The sequence below is a fragment of the Podarcis tiliguerta genome (genome assembly GCF_965153285.1).
Source record: "Podarcis tiliguerta genome assembly, chromosome: 6".
NCBI lineage: Eukaryota > Metazoa > Chordata > Lepidosauria > Squamata > Lacertidae > Podarcis > Podarcis tiliguerta.
This window is the reverse complement of record NC_139539.1, coordinates 20,417,288-20,435,274: the sequence shown is the minus strand read 5'-3', so window position 1 is coordinate 20,435,274 and position 17,987 is coordinate 20,417,288. Positions and strand designations below refer to the sequence as shown.

At 43.2% G+C, this 17,987-nt stretch overlaps 1 protein-coding gene and 1 long non-coding RNA gene across 4 annotated transcripts in view; one reads left to right on the top strand and one right to left on the bottom strand.

Moving 5' to 3' along the window:
- PREX1 (phosphatidylinositol-3,4,5-trisphosphate dependent Rac exchange factor 1) overlaps positions 1–17,987 on the bottom strand; it is a 220,634-nt gene that overhangs the window by 80,814 nt on the left and 121,833 nt on the right. Inside the window, exons 6-10 of the mRNA XM_083446700.1 lie at positions 16,525–16,686; positions 9,376–9,509; positions 5,805–5,920; positions 4,521–4,670; positions 611–758 (exon numbers count right to left, since the gene is read on the bottom strand). Coding sequence (XP_083302826.1) covers positions 611–758; positions 4,521–4,670; positions 5,805–5,920; positions 9,376–9,509; positions 16,525–16,686 — 710 coding nt within the window. The remainder of the gene's footprint in view (positions 1–610; positions 759–4,520; positions 4,671–5,804; positions 5,921–9,375; positions 9,510–16,524; positions 16,687–17,987) is intronic.
- LOC310680455 lies at positions 999–9,466 on the top strand. Of its 3 annotated transcripts, XR_014512779.1 has the most exons (4): positions 1,006–1,071; positions 2,423–2,552; positions 8,973–9,226; positions 9,332–9,466. It is a non-coding gene; the product is annotated as an uncharacterized lncRNA (long non-coding RNA). The 3 variants fall into 3 exon arrangements; XR_014512778.1 differs by lacking the exon at positions 2,423–2,552 and having other exon boundaries at positions 999–1,071; XR_014512780.1 differs by lacking the exon at positions 1,006–1,071 and having other exon boundaries at positions 2,262–2,552.

Sequence of the window (17,987 nt, the reverse complement as noted above, 5' to 3'; positions counted from 1 at the left end):
GCATTGAAGCATACTGGTAGTGTGAATATCTTATCTAATCTCTTCTTGTCAAATGCCTCCTGTCTGCATTCTTTTCCCCTTCCACCTCGAAAGTCTTTCCAAGGCTGAAATCTGCACTATTCAAAATGCCCAGGAAAAATCCTGCATAAATTTAACAATAACCCCATTGTTAAATTTATGCATCTGGGTTTGATATGGAGGCCACAACAATTCTAAGTGGGTCCTGTAAGAGTATCTTTTAAAGCATTTTCTTCCGTGCAAAACAAAGGAAGATCATGGATTGTCAAAAACATTTCCAACCCATAATTCAAGCGTGCGTTGTGCACATAATTTCTCAACCTCCCTGCAGATTTGGACTGATGTTTGCAAGTCGTCTTCCCCTACCCGCCCCCCGCCCCACTGGAATTTGCTGCCATTGCGTAGTCCAAGGGCATTAAGCAGGAATGAATGATTAATTTTAATAAACTAATTGTAATGGAGGTTAAAGACCCTTCCAATTAAATCCCATCAAAGCACATCTGATTTGGCTTCACAATACTGTCCACAGAAAACCCACGGTCCTTTCCGTTAATTGGAATGAAAAGGCCTTTTCAACCCAAAAGCCACTTACTTGCCAAGAAAGCACTTGGGAACAGTGCTTAGTTTTCTTCTCCTGTCTTTGATAAGGCTCACTTTCTTGTTCATCATCATGTGATACAGCTTCTCCCCTTTTTCGGCGATCATGACGTACGCATCCCTCTCCATGCCCAACTTCAGACCTGGAATACAGAAGCAGGGTCTCCCTCAAAAGCTTCTCAGATGAAAGAAAGGATTTGCTCAAAGACCAACAAGCCGTGTTCCCACCCCACCCACCCTTGCTGGAAACTAATTTAATAAACGTGGTAGGGAAAACTTGGGGAACTGCCTAATTTATTACTTCAGCTCAGAAACTGGAGGCCTCTGGATGAAATCCAAACCTATGAGGTATATGATTTTTTCTCTCCCAATTGCCAACCCATGGAATGGCGGGGGAAGAAAACAGATACTGGAGAAATGGCACTTAGTGGCAGGGATCCACCATTCCTATCCAAGGTGACCCCTCAGTGACCTTGTTGCTGACATGGGCTTCATAGGACTGGGGAGCACTGGCAGGGGTGCAGGACCTCTGGGCCATAGACCTAATTAGGTCTACCAGGCCTCCGCATTTGGCCCGAGAGGCCATTTCAGCCAGGCCATGCACACCTTGAGTATCCCTGTCATATACAATGTCAGGTGTGGGGCAAGTAAAGACTTGTCATAGCTGGAAGGAGCAATGACAAAACGATAACTCTAGTTTCCGGCTAAACTATTTTGAGGTCCAATTGCCACTATCAGTTCCCTCTGCCATAATGTTTACTGCTCATGGGGTCCCCCTGGACTCAGAGGTGTGGAAATGTTGTGTTACAATGAGTCTACAGGCAGGACTCTAGATCATGGGTAGGCAAACTAAGGCCCGGGGCTGGATCCGGCCCAATCGCCTTCTAAATCCGGCCCGTGGACTGTCTGGGAATCAGCATCTTTTTACATGAGTAGAATGTGTCCTTTTATTTAAAATGCATCTCTGGATTATTTGTGGGGCACAGGAATTCGTTCATTTTTTTCCCTTCAAAATATAGTCCAGCCCCTCACAAGGTCTGAGGGACAGTGGACCGGCCCCCTGATTAAAAAGTATGCTGACCCCTGCTCTAGATACTCAATGGATCCTGTTTGTGGATCAGCCACATTGCTCAAAAGCCATTTGGGAGACCAGTTGTGACATAAGACTTTAATAAATGTGTGTTACTAGAACTACTATTTTAAAACTGCATTCGTATAAAGCTGCATTACCCATTATCTGAGGCATATTCCACATTTATAAAATGAGTCGGCTGAAGCAAAATACACACATGTGCATTATTTCTGCTTAACACCCTCTGCATTTTCTCTTTCACAGACACACTCACAACACACTGCATGCCCCACTCCTCTGCTACTTATCTATGTTGCAGCCACAAAGAGAACTGATAAAAAAAAACAGTGGTTACCATATATCCCCCCCCCCAAAAAAAATATGCTAATCCTCTTGGAAATCTACTTAGGTCAACCCTGACTGTGTCACTCAGGATGAGCATACCAAAAGCATGTTGAAGTAATTCAGAAGGTTACAGAGGTTAGATGGAATAAAGGGGAAGAGAAAATTAATCAATAGGCCAAAAACCTCTCATTTTTAGGTTTGAAGCAAAAAGGAAAAGAGTCACCCAATAAACACCCAGGCATACTATTTTGCCTGCTTCACAAGATTTTTGACAAATGAAAACTAGAACCATATAATCTTCACCACACTAGAGTCCAGTCTATGGCACTGATTTCAGATGTTTGATGCTCTGCCTGGAGAAATAAGAATATGCAATGTTTTGCCTTGCAGAACCCTCATTTGTTTTCATGATTCGATGCCTGGTGAAAAGATTTTGGCAGGGCAAACATCCTGGCTGATTGCCATCTTCCTCCATACCACGATGTTAGTCAAATATACTTGCTGACAAGTTCTGCCAAAGGTAATTTGCAAAGTCAGGTTGGGAGAGAAAGCAGCCTGTGTAATAGGACACATTTGTGGCTACATCATCACATTCCCCAAGTTCTGAAGTAAGCAAAAGATTACAATGCATCCCCTACTCAGCTGGTTTTAGGACAAAGCCAATCTTTCTTGCCTCAGCACTGATAACGGCTTGATGCTGGAAGTGCATGAATCCAGATGGAGGAGCTTTTCAACAAAGGCCTGAAATATCTGCCTCTAAAATCTAACTGATTGATTGCTCTTCTCTGGCGAGTAAAAATTGCCTCCAGGAGACTACGTGAATCCCCACTGCTCTGTGGTACGCTAAACGCTTTGCATGGAGAAGGTCCAAAGTTCACTCCCTGACATCTCCAGCTAAGCGATATTAGATAAATGATACTGTTTGACTGGATTAGTGATCCAGTTAACTTATCTTGGAAAAGCAAGGATCAGAGAGATTTCTGTTGCCAATCACAGGAGACAATAGACTAGATAGTTTGACTAAGAATGGAAAGCCTACACATGTCCACTCAGAACCAATAGTGGGGCTTATTCCAGGGAAGATGGCATAGGATTGTATTCTAAGTCTCACAAAGCTTTTCATCTACTGCCCACCCCACCTTATTGTGAGCCCGGGGGGCTGCTCTCCTCCCTTTTAACTTCAGAAACTTACTGACCTTGAACTCTGAAAATGCCTCTTGCTTGTCTGGATGGAGAATGGAACGGGCAATAGGACTGTATGTAGGAACTACCCTACTGCACAAAGGTAAAATTTACATTCATTGTTCTGCCCACTTTTGCCTCTGACCTTGGTCACGACTGGCATGTGACCCTTGCGAGGGTGCCAAGAAGAGAATGCAGTCTTGGGCTGGAGAAGATTCTTCAGCCCTGCTTCTAGAGACTGAGTACCCTTGATTTGCCTGCCTTGCAGGACTTTCCTTCTCTTAAACGCATCAGGCCAGAAATTATGAAGCATCCTTCATCCACGCTAGGGCTGCTTCCCATACTGAAGCTGCTTCCATTGTTGTCATTGGGTAGCAACCAACTCCTCACACATGACAAGGCATATTAAAAAAAGACGTTCTTGGATTTCATGTTAACTTGCTACTCTTTAATATGCACTCCCTTGTACTATATGTCGAACAACTATTATTATAGATTATTCATAAAATCAAAGAATTGTAGAGTTGGAAGGGACTCCAAGGGTCCAACACTGGAAAACAGATTCCACCTAGGAGTGAAACTGTCAGAAAACTTTCTTACCGCACTTTGATTATAATTTTTGAGTCTTGCCCAGAATCAGAAAGAATTCATTTGTGCCCTTTATCCAGTCCACCAGTTTCCCCTTCTGGCTCCACATATATAGTAGTCCCAGATGCAGACATAAAGGCTAAGTTATGCTGACATTACAATTTTAATCACAACAGTGATTATTGGAAGTGGCGGGGAGCACTTCTGCCATGGCAGGGTTTTTCCACTGACACCTTAAGAATGAAAAGGGAAGGAAATGATCCAGCAGGATGTTTATAAGATGTTTCATTTGCCAATTTTATTCAAGAACGATACAGGTTCTCTCTTCAGAAGAAAGAGAAATGACATCAATGCTTGAGAAAAGGTCTTATTTTCCTTATGGGTTCTATTTATAAACTGGAGCCTTGCAAATCGATTTAGTAAATACAGAGCTTTAAAATACTTCGGTGCACAAAAGGAGCTGGCAATGTGACTCCTGCAACTCTGCTGATGCGTGGGCAACTGCAGTGCCCAAGGACTGAAGAGAGAAGTCACTCCTTCACAAGTGGAAAAAAACTCACTCTCTCCTTTTGCCGTTATGCATTAAGAACCTGACCCCAGACACTTGAATAAACCATAATTGTTCCTCTCTCAGATGGATAACCCCGCAATCGCAGACACATACACAGTCGGACTCATTATTCACACAGCCCATAAAATAAACCAGCCAATAACTTACTCTCTCTCTGTTCCCTTTCCTTGATGATAGCATCCAGCCATTTCTGTTTGTCCTCTGCTGTCTTGGCCATACAGACGAACCATTTGTTTTTGGCAGTGTTGTGTATCTTCCAGCCATTTGTCACCGTGTAACCATTGCTGTGGTAATCGGCTGCAAATACATAACAGTACGGCCAAGACTGTGAGTGGAAAGTCCTGAGCCTTCATGGAAAAGTAACTCACCTGGCATGCGCACCTGGCAGACAACACTGGACATTTTTCTTTATGCCAGAGCCAGCAAATTGTATCTGTTGTGAAAGCTCCATCAGCATTTCTAAGCTGCTGTCTCCTTTTGGGACACTCTCCGGTGATATTAACGACAACTGAGCCAGGGTCTGAAGACCACAATTGCAATGAACATTGGATTTTATCATGCTTCCAAAATGGAAGCATGGCAGTGCAGGCTCTGAACCTGTCACCCTCCACATTTCAAGGCATATTCTCAAAGTGACCCTTCAGTACAACTACCTGCTGATAAGGGATGTTGGCTGATCCTTCTTGGGAGTTTCCATATACTCTAGCAAGCCTCCCCTCCCATCTACTGCTACAGCCTTTTTAATGATGATTAAGGGCATCCAGATAGACGTGGTACCCTTCCCTTCCTCTCAACGACGAGTGAGACTCAGCACATGCTGAGGCCAAGTAGTGTCGAAACAAGATGTATGCCACGCTGTGGGGAAGGAAAGGGAGGTGTTGCTCTCTACTGACACAGCAAAAAAGGTTCGCTCTAGTTTGTTTGTTTGTTTCAAATCCAGTGATTAACAAAGTCTTACAAAATGTTTCAAGTCGGTCAACAGACTTTGCAATAGGTACAAAGGACACACAAATGCCCTTTCCTACACGGATGCATCCAAAGTTATGCGACTTGGCTAGCAAGGTGAGGATATAAGGCCCATTGCCTCTTATTCCAGGAATGGACAGAAGGTAGGACTAGGATCTGCCGTTGCATTCTAATTCCCAATTCTTTAATGATAGCAACAACTACTCCCTCCCTCAAATTAGGATGCTGAAACAAAAACAGAAATTGATTTTTGTGTGAAAGGACTTTAAGCTCCATTTCGGTACTGAATATAAATCCCTGAGCTGAGAGGCACCCTGTTCTTTAATTATGTCTATGTCTGCACCACAGGGGGTAGGGGACTAACAGAGATATCACAAATCCTGAAGTCTGCCTACTCTTGTTTTATCCAATAAAGAAGGCAACTGCGCTATCTTCTCTCTGAGAAAAGGTTATTTGGTTCCTTACCTGTCCCATCTTCCACATTCTCAACCTCCATGACTTCCGTGTTTATTCGACCCCTGAAGATGTAGAGGGAGCCATTGATGGACTTGGTGCGTTTGGATGTCTTTTTCCCAGCAACTCTGCAGTAAGGAAAAGTGTTGTTAAGAAAAATGTCTTTTCACTATGTAAATAGAAATGTGCTTTTTTTACTATCTCTAATAGTGCCTTCTCCCACAAATACGCATTCATTCTACTTCTTCACCATCCCTCGGGAATGTCCCATTCATCCCCAAGTTTTCAGAATCAAGAAGTGGAATAAAGATTCATTGCACATTTTAAAGATGCTTGTATGAATTTTTACTGCAGTTTTAGCCTATAAACATGCCAAGCAACCTTGTTTTGCAGGTTAATTTAGTGTGGCACAAGTGAACTGATTGATTCATAATGTTGCCAGTACAACCTCAAAATAGAGGGAAGTAGCTGATACCGTATATCTTGCTTTCAATCTAGCTGACATGCAGGACAATAGGTCTGCCCCACTGAACAAAAAAATCTGCATGCCAATTATGTTATATTTAGCTCTTTGTGGGTATGCAACAACTCAGTTAACAAATGCATCAATTCCTGCAATGAGGCATGGAGCCTCTGTTGGGCTACACATCAATAAAAGCTGCACCATGGTGTCAGTTTTAAGCAACATGAAACTGCTTCACTTCCTAAGCTTTAGTGCTCTGAATGGAGGAACCATAGCACAGTATTAGACTGCAAGTTTGGGGCACAAAAGGATTTGGGTTCAATCCCTGGCATATCGGTCCAAGACCTTGGAAAGCCAATGCCAACCAGACAGCATTGGGCTACATGGACAAAGCGTCTGGTTTGGGATAAGGCAATTTCCAAAGTTTCTCCTTGCTTTGCTTGAGGGGGAAGTCATTCAAGATGGACAGAGCTACTCTCTCGAAGGCAGAGGAGGTTCACCTGGTGGGGCAGAGCTGCTACACTAGCTTCCCAGCATGTGAGTTGCTGCTACTTAGCAAGAGGGAGAGGTGAGGGGTGTAGCAGCAGGGAGATTGATGTGGTGCAAACACAGCAGCGGAGCCAATCCAGTAGTCCTGCTGGTGTGTTTGCACTGCTCCAACTTCCCCATCACATCACCCTGCTCCCTTCCAGTAAGCAACAGCGACTCTGCCCCCGTCCCCAACGAGCAGCCATATTATCACTTTTGCAATAAATTTTCGACCTTCCAGTGGTTTTGATGCAAAGACATCGCTTGGTGGCCTTTAGTGCAGAGCTCACATAAGTTGTCTTCATCAAACTGCTTGTCACATTCCCCGTGACTCTCAGGCCATGTAAACTGTTCTCACTTTCATCTGGCTGACAATAATTCTAACACCCCCATCTTTTGTACCGGGCAAAGACTTTTTAAATGTGTCTAGGCATCCCAGCATATAATGTAGCTGATTTTGATTGGTTCTGCTGCAGCTCACACTTTAATGATTTGTCTGCCAATTTTACACTGTGCTTTATTGCATTTGTATTATTTTAGAATATACCCCCCCCCCCCGAAGATTTGAACTGGGTACCTACATTTATACAGTTTCCTAAACCTGCTCAAGTTAAGTTATTCAATGTTGTAACATTTCCTGTTGCGGCAGAAAGTATGAATAACAGGGGGAAGAATGGCAGACGTCACATGAATAGTTGCGACACAAATGTACAGAGCATCCACAGGAGAAGGCCTGATGTCATAGAGACATGCTGGCCAGGGCTGATGGGAGCTGGTAGTTCAAAATATCTGGAGGACATTGAGGAATGCTGGTTTAGGCAGCAATCCTGGATGCCACGGGTGCTAAAAGCACGAACTAATCACATAAGAAGAAGAGGACTCTGAGATCAAAGTGTATCTAGCCCAGAATCCTGTTTACTATTTATGACTAAGACCATGGTTTGTTTGGAGCCCCATGGAGACCTTCCTTGTGCAACATGGGAAGGTTGAGGAGTGGTCAGGTAGGAAGGGTGCATATGAGAATGTATCTGCCCCCCTGAACACTTTGAGCATGTGAATGCCTGAATATGCCTACTGCTGTGGATATTTGTGAAAGAGGCCTCAGAGTGGGATGTCTGAAGGATGACAGGCTGCAAGATAACTAAAAATCAGCCTAAGTGAAAGCATAAGCTCACAGCTGCAACAGGGGAAAGCTGCATCCTATTAACATAATGTTAAAGCTCCATCTCTCAGTGCTGCATCCTATTAGGGTGTCACTTGTTGAGGCTTGCAGCTGGACAGCTACTACAAGTGGGCAGACATTTATTTCCATTCTGGATCAGAATTTAAATAGCAGCCAGACAGATGAACCATCAAAAAATTAAAGTAGCTTTGCCATGTCTAAATATATCCTTCACTATTAGGCAACATGCTGCAGACTCTCCTCGCTTTTAATGAAAATCAGATTCCGGAGAACCGGGCAGTGCTTGCTATGGTTATTAGGGAAATATAAACACAGATTCTTTGGGGAGCTGAAAGTGTCAGAGCCGTCTTATCCGACTCCAAGCCAAACTATAGAAAAGTTGCTCACTGATGCCTGCTCTGTACAAACAAGAGCACTCTCTCAAAAGGCAACAGAACATTTTGTTTCCTAAAACTTAGCGTTCCGGGAAAACTGCCTGCAGAAAGGGAGGGGTTTCATGAACTTGAACTACAAACAGAACCAGGAAGACTCAAAGAATAAGGGAAAGAGTATAGGCAGAGTCAGAAAGAAGGGTGTTAGGAGTTCAAGAATTAATTGTAAGGTGCTCATGGTTAGCAAACAGAGTGAGTGGCATGTGGTCTAGGGGAATGGGAAAATAAGTTCAAGATAAAGGAGGACATGAGTAGCTGAATGTGAAAACAAAGGACACACCATGGTAAAACAAAAAAGGCAGAAATACAAAAACTAATCGGGAAATTTGTCACTATCAATCCTTGCTAACTATGGCAAAGCTTTTGTTGGTGAAGTGGCTATTGAAATCTCAGCTCCCAACTCTTTCAAAAGATAGCAAAAGCTTATATTGATTGGAAGGGTTTTTTTAAGGGAAAGCAAAAAAAAAAGCATTACTTTCACAAATGATAGAGCTGTACCTCTTCCTTGTTTTATGTGCACTGCACCTGCTTGTTTCCCCCTCCCTCCCTCTCTGCATCTGCTTTCTTTGCCTAAGGTATTCACCGGAATCCCTCTGCGTTCCTTCACGCCATGCTTGGAAAAACCTCAAAATTGTCATTGGCAATGTGCCCAGCTTGCTGGTGCTCCTGCAATCCCACCTGCTCTGAGAAGGCCTGCGGCAGTAAACCTCACCTCCAGCACGGAGCTGACTCTGCAATGCATCATCATTTTAATGACGAATGCCCGGGCAGCAGGCTCTGTGATTCTGATCAGCATGTATCTCTACAGCCCTGGTGCTCAAAATATGAGGTGGGTCTTCCTTAAGGAAGCACAAGTGTTAGCAGCCCTCTCCTTTTTCACCCAGAGATAACATAGCACAATTATGTCCTCTCTCTCTCTCTCTTTGTATTTCAGAAGAATCATGGAACTTAAGAAGCAGCACAGACAGGTGTGCTCACCTGGATTTCCGCTTGCAGTAAACGAGGAGGTTATCAAAGAGAAAGAAGGTTCTTTCCTGGATGTTTCCCGCTGAGATTTTTAACAAGGTGCCCTGGAGCAAGAGCTGGGTGCAGATGTCTGTCAAGTTGGATCCCTTAAGCAGAAAAAAAAACCCACAGTGTCATCAATTCATCCTCTAATTGAAGTGGTAATCAACAACTCTACTTAGCACTCTTATATATGCTTATCACATCCATCTCTCGAGGGCTGCAAGGTGACATTACTGCAGTAAAACAGATGCTACATGTCCCCTTTTTATGTGGTTTCTCAGCGATCTTCAGAGCTAAGCATTCTCCCGTTTTTTAATAAGCCAGGTCAGGGTTGCCAAAGCAACAGCGATGGGTCGCAGTGCACCCACCAATAAGAAGATTCCTTCAGGATCAGAACAGTGGTCCATTCAGTTCAGCATCCTGTTTCCACAGCACCCAGCCAGATGCCTATGGGAAACCCGCAGGTAGGACTTGCACACAAGAGCATTTTCCCCTCCTGTGATTTCCAGCAAGTGCTATTCAGAAGCATACTGCCCATTAGAATGAATGCAGAGCACGGCCATCTGGGTTTGTAGCCACTGATAGCTACCGTATTTTTCGCTCTATAAGACACACTTTTTCCCTCCTAAAAAGTAAGGGGAAATGTGTGTGCGTCTTATGGAGCAAATGCAGGCTGCGCAGCTATCCCAGAAGCTAGCACAGCAAGAGGGATCGCTGCGCAGCGCTCCCTCTCGCTGTTCTAGCTTCTGGCTTAGCCGCGCGATGCCTCTTCAGGGCAGGCGGAGCCTTCATCCCGCTGCCCTGAGGAGGCTTCACGCGGCTCTCTCATCAGTGACGGGCTGCCCTTCTCCTTCCTCGGGGAAAAGCCTGCAAGCACACACACTTCATGTAGCTTGTGAAAGGGAGTGCTGAGCAGAGCCTGGGATGTGACAGGCTCTGCTCAGCGCTCCCTTTAAATAATATTTTTTTTCTTGCATTCCCCCTCTAAAAAATAGGTGCATCTTATGGTCAGGTGCGTCTTATGGAGCAAAAAATATGGTATTTTGGCACCAGTGCCAAAGTCTTCAAGAATTGCCCGATAAATGTGTCTCAGAAGTTGGCTATACCTCCATTCCCCATTGAATTTTGACGGGATCCCTGACTCGCCTCACCTCCATTCTGGGCACGACAACAGTAAAGGAGAAGTGAAGTGTCAGCACACTTTAGAAGCTGAGGGATGGTGCTGATAAGCATGGGATCTGGGAATTCTGCAGTGAAGTCGATATATACCAGTGAAAGCTTCAACTTGACGGCAGTTTAAAAATAATAATAATCCTGCAAATTCAACAACACCCTACTGCACCCAACTTTGGGCATGACCCTATGGAAAAGCTCTGTGTGTGTGTGTGTGTGTGTGTGTGTGTGTGTGTTCTCTCTGTCCAAGGGAGAGAGTAACCTGTGAGGGTGGATATGACCTGCTATTTGCTGCACACTTAAATAGCCAAGTATTGTACAGTATGTACACCATATAAATTCAGACACTGCAGTACAACTGTAAACCATGCCATTTTGTATTTTGAATTTTGTATCCTCCTTTTCCACTTCAGAACACAGCATTGAAGGTGATTAGCCAACATATGAAAACAAATCATAGCAGTAAAATAATTATAAAGTTCCAACAAAAACAACAGAAGCAAAATTATACTGCTGCTGTTGCTGTTGCTTTAAACGGCAAAATACATTTTTTGAGGGAGCAAGGGGGGGGGGAATCACTGTTGTCAGGTCAAGGGCTTGCTGAAACAAAATCAAATATTCAAAAGGTAACAGAAAACCAACAAAAAAGGAGGCAAGTTGGAGCTCCCAGGGCAAAGAGTTCCACAAATGTGAAGGTCCTGATTATTATCTTAATATTTGGGTAAACTATGGCTTTTGCAAACCATGGTTTGACACATTTAGAAACTATGGTTTAACACTAACCAGGAAAGGAAAGGAAGCTTCAAATCTCCCTGCATGTGTGGGAGAAGGGGAGGCAGGAGCCCAGGAGGAGCTTGAGGTTGCTCATGCATGAAACAGCAAACCATGGTTTGCTTTTTCATGCAAATGCAGTCAATAGGCATAAGTGAAAAACGGATGCAAAGTTTCCATGATTACTCCAAACTACTGGAATGAAAATTTTACCAGATCCAATGAAACAGGGATTTTTTTTGTACATTTGCTATGCTTTCCCAAGGGCAGAAACACACAGGTAATCCTCCAAGCTGCAGTGACTAACACCCAGCAAATCACCTGGCGAATACATTTCACAAGAGAGAAATGTGTTGTTTGTGTGCTTGTAAGTATATTTCTTGCTTTGTGGTGTGATTGAGAGGGAGGGAGATGCTAACAGTGACTTCCTTATCTGCTGTTCATACCAGACTAAGGAAGTGAATGAGATAATTTGACCTACTGATGTCTTTCTGGGAAGAATAAAAAAGAGAACCATTGGGGGATTGTGAAACACACATTGTCAGCAGAATAGCTTCCTTTCCATTTTCACTGCGCCCACATTTGCATCAGTTTCACACTTTCAGCAGCGGAGGAGAAAGTATAGACAATTCAACAAATCTAATAAGAGTAGTAATAATAACCATCATTTATATAGAACTTTAGAGTGCTATGTGCTACATATACATCATCTCAAAAACCCATAGCTAAGAAATAGTAGCTCATCTAAAACTACTTCATGGCAGAAAGGAGATTTAACCTGGGAGCTTCCTAGTTCACAATTCAACCTCAAAGCCACTGTGCCACAAATACCTCCCTCTAACTCTAAATGATTATCTATCTATCTATCTATCTATCTACCGTATATAGCATTTATATCCCATAGTCTTCTCCACGGAGTTCAAGGTGACATACATTATTATTATGCCCCACCCTTTGATCCCCACGACAACCCTGTGAAGTAGGTTAGGCTGAGAGTCAGCAACTGGCTCAAGGTCACCCAGTGTTAGGCTTCAGGGAATCAGCTCCTCCCCCCCTTTGGCAGTAGATAAGCAGAACAAAGGAAAAGGGGTCTTCTTACCAGTTTGAAACTTTAAGGATCACAGCAAGAGAACAAAGAATCCAATTCCTAGGAATGACGGTGCTCCCAATTAAGGGTTCCACCCACTTCCTCCCTTGTTACCCGCAGCACTACCACATGTTGTAACCTGAGCTCGTAACCATGGTGCTTTCTGTGCTGCCACCTTATCAGCTCTTTTTGACCTTGGGCTAGCGGATGAATGCTTTCCAGAGACAGTGAATCTGTTAACTCTCTCTCTCCCCCAGTGCTTCTTCTCCTAGCTGTCCCCCTCCAGTATTTCCCAGCTTCTGCCTTCTAAACTATCTCCCTCTGCAAACCACTGTTCCAAATCTATACTGTCCTCTTGTTTCTGAGAAGATTCAGGATCCCAATCGAGGGAGGGGGAGGCTCCCACCATTCCACTTCAGTGCAGCCCTCCTCAGCACAGTCCCTGACACCCAGTGAGCTTCATAGCAGAGTGGGGATTTGTACCCTGATCTCCCAGGTCCTAGTCCGACACTCTAACCGCTATACCACACTGGGTCCCAACATGTTTGCTTGTAGCAAACTGCCTAACTATTTCCCATCCTTGTAGATCAGGCATAGGCAAACTCTGGCCTTGTTAGCTAGGGATGATGGTAATTGTAATTCCAAAACATCTGGAGGGCCGGAGTTTGCCTATGCCTGTTGTAGATCACCATTTTAATATTAATGATCAAGCGTTGTATCCAATGTTAGTTCTGCTCAGAACAGACTCGTTTAAATTAATGGACATCACTAATTGGGCCACATTTATTTCAGTGGGCTTACTCTGAGGAGGATAAAAGCCTCAATATTAATGATTAAGCTAATGTTAAAGAGGAGGGCTCTTTGGTAGTGGCAGCCTCCCAGAGAGGTTGGCTGCTGCTATCTCTGTGGTCTTTTCCACATCAGTAAATCATTTTCTGTTTTGGACTACAGGTCCTACTGGGAATGACAAGAGCTGTAGTCCAAAACATCTGGAGGGCACCAGCTTGGGGGAGGCTGTGCTGGCACCTGATCATGTTTGAAGTGAAGCAAAAGGACAAGATGATTAGAGAGAAAGCAAAGGAGTGGGAACAATTTAATTACTATAACTCCCAGGGCAACACACATATCTACACATCTTTGCAACTTGTTTTGCAGACCTTTTAAAGTATTTTAAAAAGCAATCAGACTATTATGCAAACACAACATTTGGAAGGCCTTTGCCTATATAGTCCTAGGTGACCTGCAGGTTACAACAATTTCAAAACTATATCGACCCAAGATAAACTCCTAATAGAGGCAAACTTATATGTACATTTTGATGATTTTGTTTAATGGTGACAAATGCTGATTTTACCTTTTGAACTCTCCAAGTAATAGAATGAATTACCGTGGAAAGCTCTTTTTTTTTTCTTTTTTTTTTGTAAAACAACACCAATAAACATATCAGAAACAGTTTTCGTTCCCAGAATGCTCACTGTGGGACATTTCAACCCTACAAAATCAAGCCCGATTATAGTGTTGTTTAATAAAACACAACCTCCCATGGATGTCCTGGCAAAATGGCAACTGAAGTTTCAGACTTCCAGCCCAACTTACCACCCATCCCCCTCAAAAGCCCCAAGTCATATCAAGTCCAGAATGGAATTACAACTGAGCCTGGAGTCTCGCTGCACTAAACCTGGCCTCCGAGCTTTGTTTGCCGAGCTGGCTATCCAAAAACACACACACAGCTGTATATCTTGGGCTGTTCAAGTGGCTCAAGTTGGATGCCAAGAACATCTTTGAAGGGAAAAATGAGCAGGCCTTAAAACAAAACAACAACGGCAATTGTGGAGTACGCCCAATAGTCTGAATATGAGGAAGTTTACATGACCTCTTGAAAGATGGCTTCAGCGGAGGAATCGTCAGCTGGCAACCATCAGGCTGGATAATTTAACTGTCAGGCCCACTGTTCTCCCGGCACCAATACATCCATGAAGTCATTTAGCAATCACAGCACCATATAGTAGAATAAAAGACGTACTCTTCTCTCCCTAAAGTCTCTACTTCCACTAACAGCCTCTGCTACAGATGTCCAACTTCCATATCCGCCGAGCGGTTGCAGAATCCCTTACTAGCTGGGCTGATCAAAGAAATACTGTACTACTAATCAAATACATTTTCTTTAATCATATTTTTAAATATGTATGCATCAATTTGTATATGGTTAAAGCAATCACTTTCAGGGAGAGAGTAACCTGTGAGGGTGGATATGACCTGCTATTTGCTGCACACTTAAATAGCCAAGTATTGTACAGTATGTACACCATATAAATTCAGGCACTGCAGTACAACTGTAAACCATGCCATTTTGTATTTTGAGTTTTGTATCCTCCTTTTCCACTTCAGAACACAGCATTGAAGGTGATTAGCCAACATATGAAAACAAATCATAGCAGTAAAATAATTATAAAGTTCCAACAAATATTCAGGGAGGGGAATATTTGTTTTTAGATGTTACATGCATAGATTGTGGCAGGCTCTGTCTTAGAATGAGAGCAGGGAAGAAAAATCTGTGACCCTCGAGGTGCTGTTGGACTTCAACTCTCAACAGCCCCAGACAGCGTGATCAAGTAGTTAGGAATGATGGGGGTTGTTATCCAACAACATCTGGTTGTCCATCCTCAAACTAGAGAAATTTCCCCCTCGAAAGAAGAAGAGAATGCCACTCCTAAATTGGCATTTACCAATGCTTCTAAAAGCCATACAACACTTTTAAAAATCACGTCTGTTTAATTAGGGATGCATTTTCGAGCTTATAAAGAAGGCTTTTAATTGAATTTCAATTAAAGGCTGCACCCCTGATTACTAGCTTTTATCACAAGAGGCATCTCTGCTAAATTTCCCTCTTTGTCAAGCTTATAAATAGCCAATCATTTGGTCTCCTGTGGTGAAGCATCTCTAGGCAATCAGGCAGGGAACATTCTTTTGCAAATTGGAAAGGTCTTTATTTTCCTTTATCATCCCATCAGTGCACTTACTTATACCAGCTTTCGCCATGTGCTAGCTGGGGCTGATGGGAGTTGTTGTCCAAAACACCTGGAAGGCACCAGGTTGGCAGAGGTTGCCTTATGCAAACAGAACCCCAGGCCAATAGCATGCACCCCAGTTTCATCCTTTTTCCATACAAAGAATCATCTAAGTGCCTGTTCTTTATTTCTTTTAACGCTGAACCCTAGGTGATTCTGTTGACCACATAAAAAAGATCCCCTGCATTTGAAAGTAGATGATTTTAGCAAAGCACACACACACAACACATATATATATATTCCAAAAAAAATGAATGTTTATGTAAAATAAAGATAATTTTAAGATTATTAAATTTAACTTTAGAATCCGTTTTAGAGATAGTGTATATAGTTTTCTACAGGGATTTTGTTTGTTTGCCCTGTTTGGTGCTTGATATAATGGTTCTGATATAATTGGTTATATCACTGGTATAATTTTTATATCATTATGTTATATAATGGTTGATATAATGGTTTTACTTTTTTTTCTTTACCTAGAATGGTTCTGAAATACATACTCAGATAGAATTAATATTTTCCAATTGATGAATAATCTTCATTTTCTACTTTTATTACTATCTTATGAATAGTACATTTTAGTGCAATGGTAATTGTTGCCTGTCATAATTTGTATGGAATGCTGTACTTTTAGAAAAAAATTATTTAAGAAAACAGCTCTCCTTAAAAACTTTCTAGTGTAATTTTAATCTTACTATACATCACTTAAGACCAATGATGGCAAAATCCATACATGACATTTCAAAAAACAGAATGTACTATTTGCAAAAACCTGCCACCATGTCAAGCAGCCAAAACTATGAATATGCACTTGGATGTAAGTCCCATAGTGTTCAATGGGATTTACTCATGCACACAAGCATGTAAAGCAGTGATGGCCAAACTTGGCCCTCCAGCTGTTTTGGGACTACAATTCCCATCATCCCTGACCACTGGTCCTGTTAGCTAGGGATGATGGGAGTTGTAGTCCCACAACAGCTAGAGGGCGAGATTGCAGGCTCATTGTTCCTCCAGCCATCGTACCTCCCATCCTTCAATGTGAGACTGCAGCTGCTCAAGGGCTTCCAGTTTCTCCATCTGCCTCTTGGTCTCATTGATATTGGTGCAGACTGCTTTCATTGCCTGTAATGCGTTCTGCACTGCCTGATAATCTGCATGTTTACTGGGTGTCCTCTTGGCGAGCTCCTAGAAAGAAAGAAGAGGGGGAGAAAGAAATCAACTTCTAACAGCACAAGATAGCCTTGGGTGATATTATGGAGCTGGGAAATGCAACTGTGGTGTTGAAGCAACCTCAAGGAACGTGCTGAAGCAAAGTTATGTACACATTCAGGGATGGGAAATCTGTGGCCCTGCATTTGCTGTTGGACTCCATCTCCCATCAGCCTCAGACAGCCCGACCCTTAGTCAGGGATGATGGGAGCTGCAATCCAGCAATTCCTAGAGGACCACCGATTTCCCACTCCTGATGCTTTCAAAGGAAGATATTAGAAATGTGGAATCATAGAACTGTAGAGTTGGAAGGGACTACGAGGGTCATCTAGTCCAACCCATTGCAATGTAGGAATCTTTTGCCCAAATTGGGGCTCGAACCCACAAACCTTAGATTATGAGTCTCATGCTTTACCGAATATACTATTAGGCTCAAGACTGTCAAATGATGTCAAAGCACTGCAAGAAAAGACCCTCCAACTTGTAAATGTCTCTTCTTGGAGGGCTGAAATGCTTATAATCCTGGAAGTGATACCTTTAGGGCAGGGATGGGAAACCTGTGGGCTCTCAGGTGTTGGACTCTCCCTTCAGCCCCAGGCACCAGCAATGTAGAGGTCCAGCACTGTGTCATGTCTTAGCCAGGTGAGTCCTCAACAGAGGAGGACCAGGAGGCCTTACATCAAGACCTAGGTCAGGCTCCATCTGGGGGAAAGGAGCCAGGATCCTGTGACGAGGGTCCCAGAGTGAGCTCAGCCTCTGACATTAAGGCTGAATGGGTCCCAAGCCTGAGGGAAAGATGGCACCTTAAAACGCCAGATGGAAACCCAATCAATTGAGTCCAACTATATGAAAGGTCTCCTTAGGAGTAAGGCCTTCTTTTCAATGAGACCTCTGTAGAAAAGGGAGCTGATAGGAGTCCGCGGAGGTTTGGGGATGATTCCAGCAGCTCCAGACAAAAAACCCCAAGGCTGGGCTGGAAGAGCTGCAGGAACAATATCTAGGTACCAGCTCTCTGCTCTGCTTGGGAATGGAAGTCCTGCCTGGGCCAAACCTGACCACGGTTGACCATGGGCTGCTCCCATTGTGCCTCTTGCATGACACTTTGTTGTGACTCTGCTGACTTAGACTCTGCCCTTGAACCAGCCTTGGGTACTGCTTTTGTTGCTGTACTATGACGATACGAGACAATATCTTTATTGTCATTGTCCCATACAGAACAAAGAAATAGAAATAATAATAATAATAATAATAATAATAATAATAATAATAATAATACA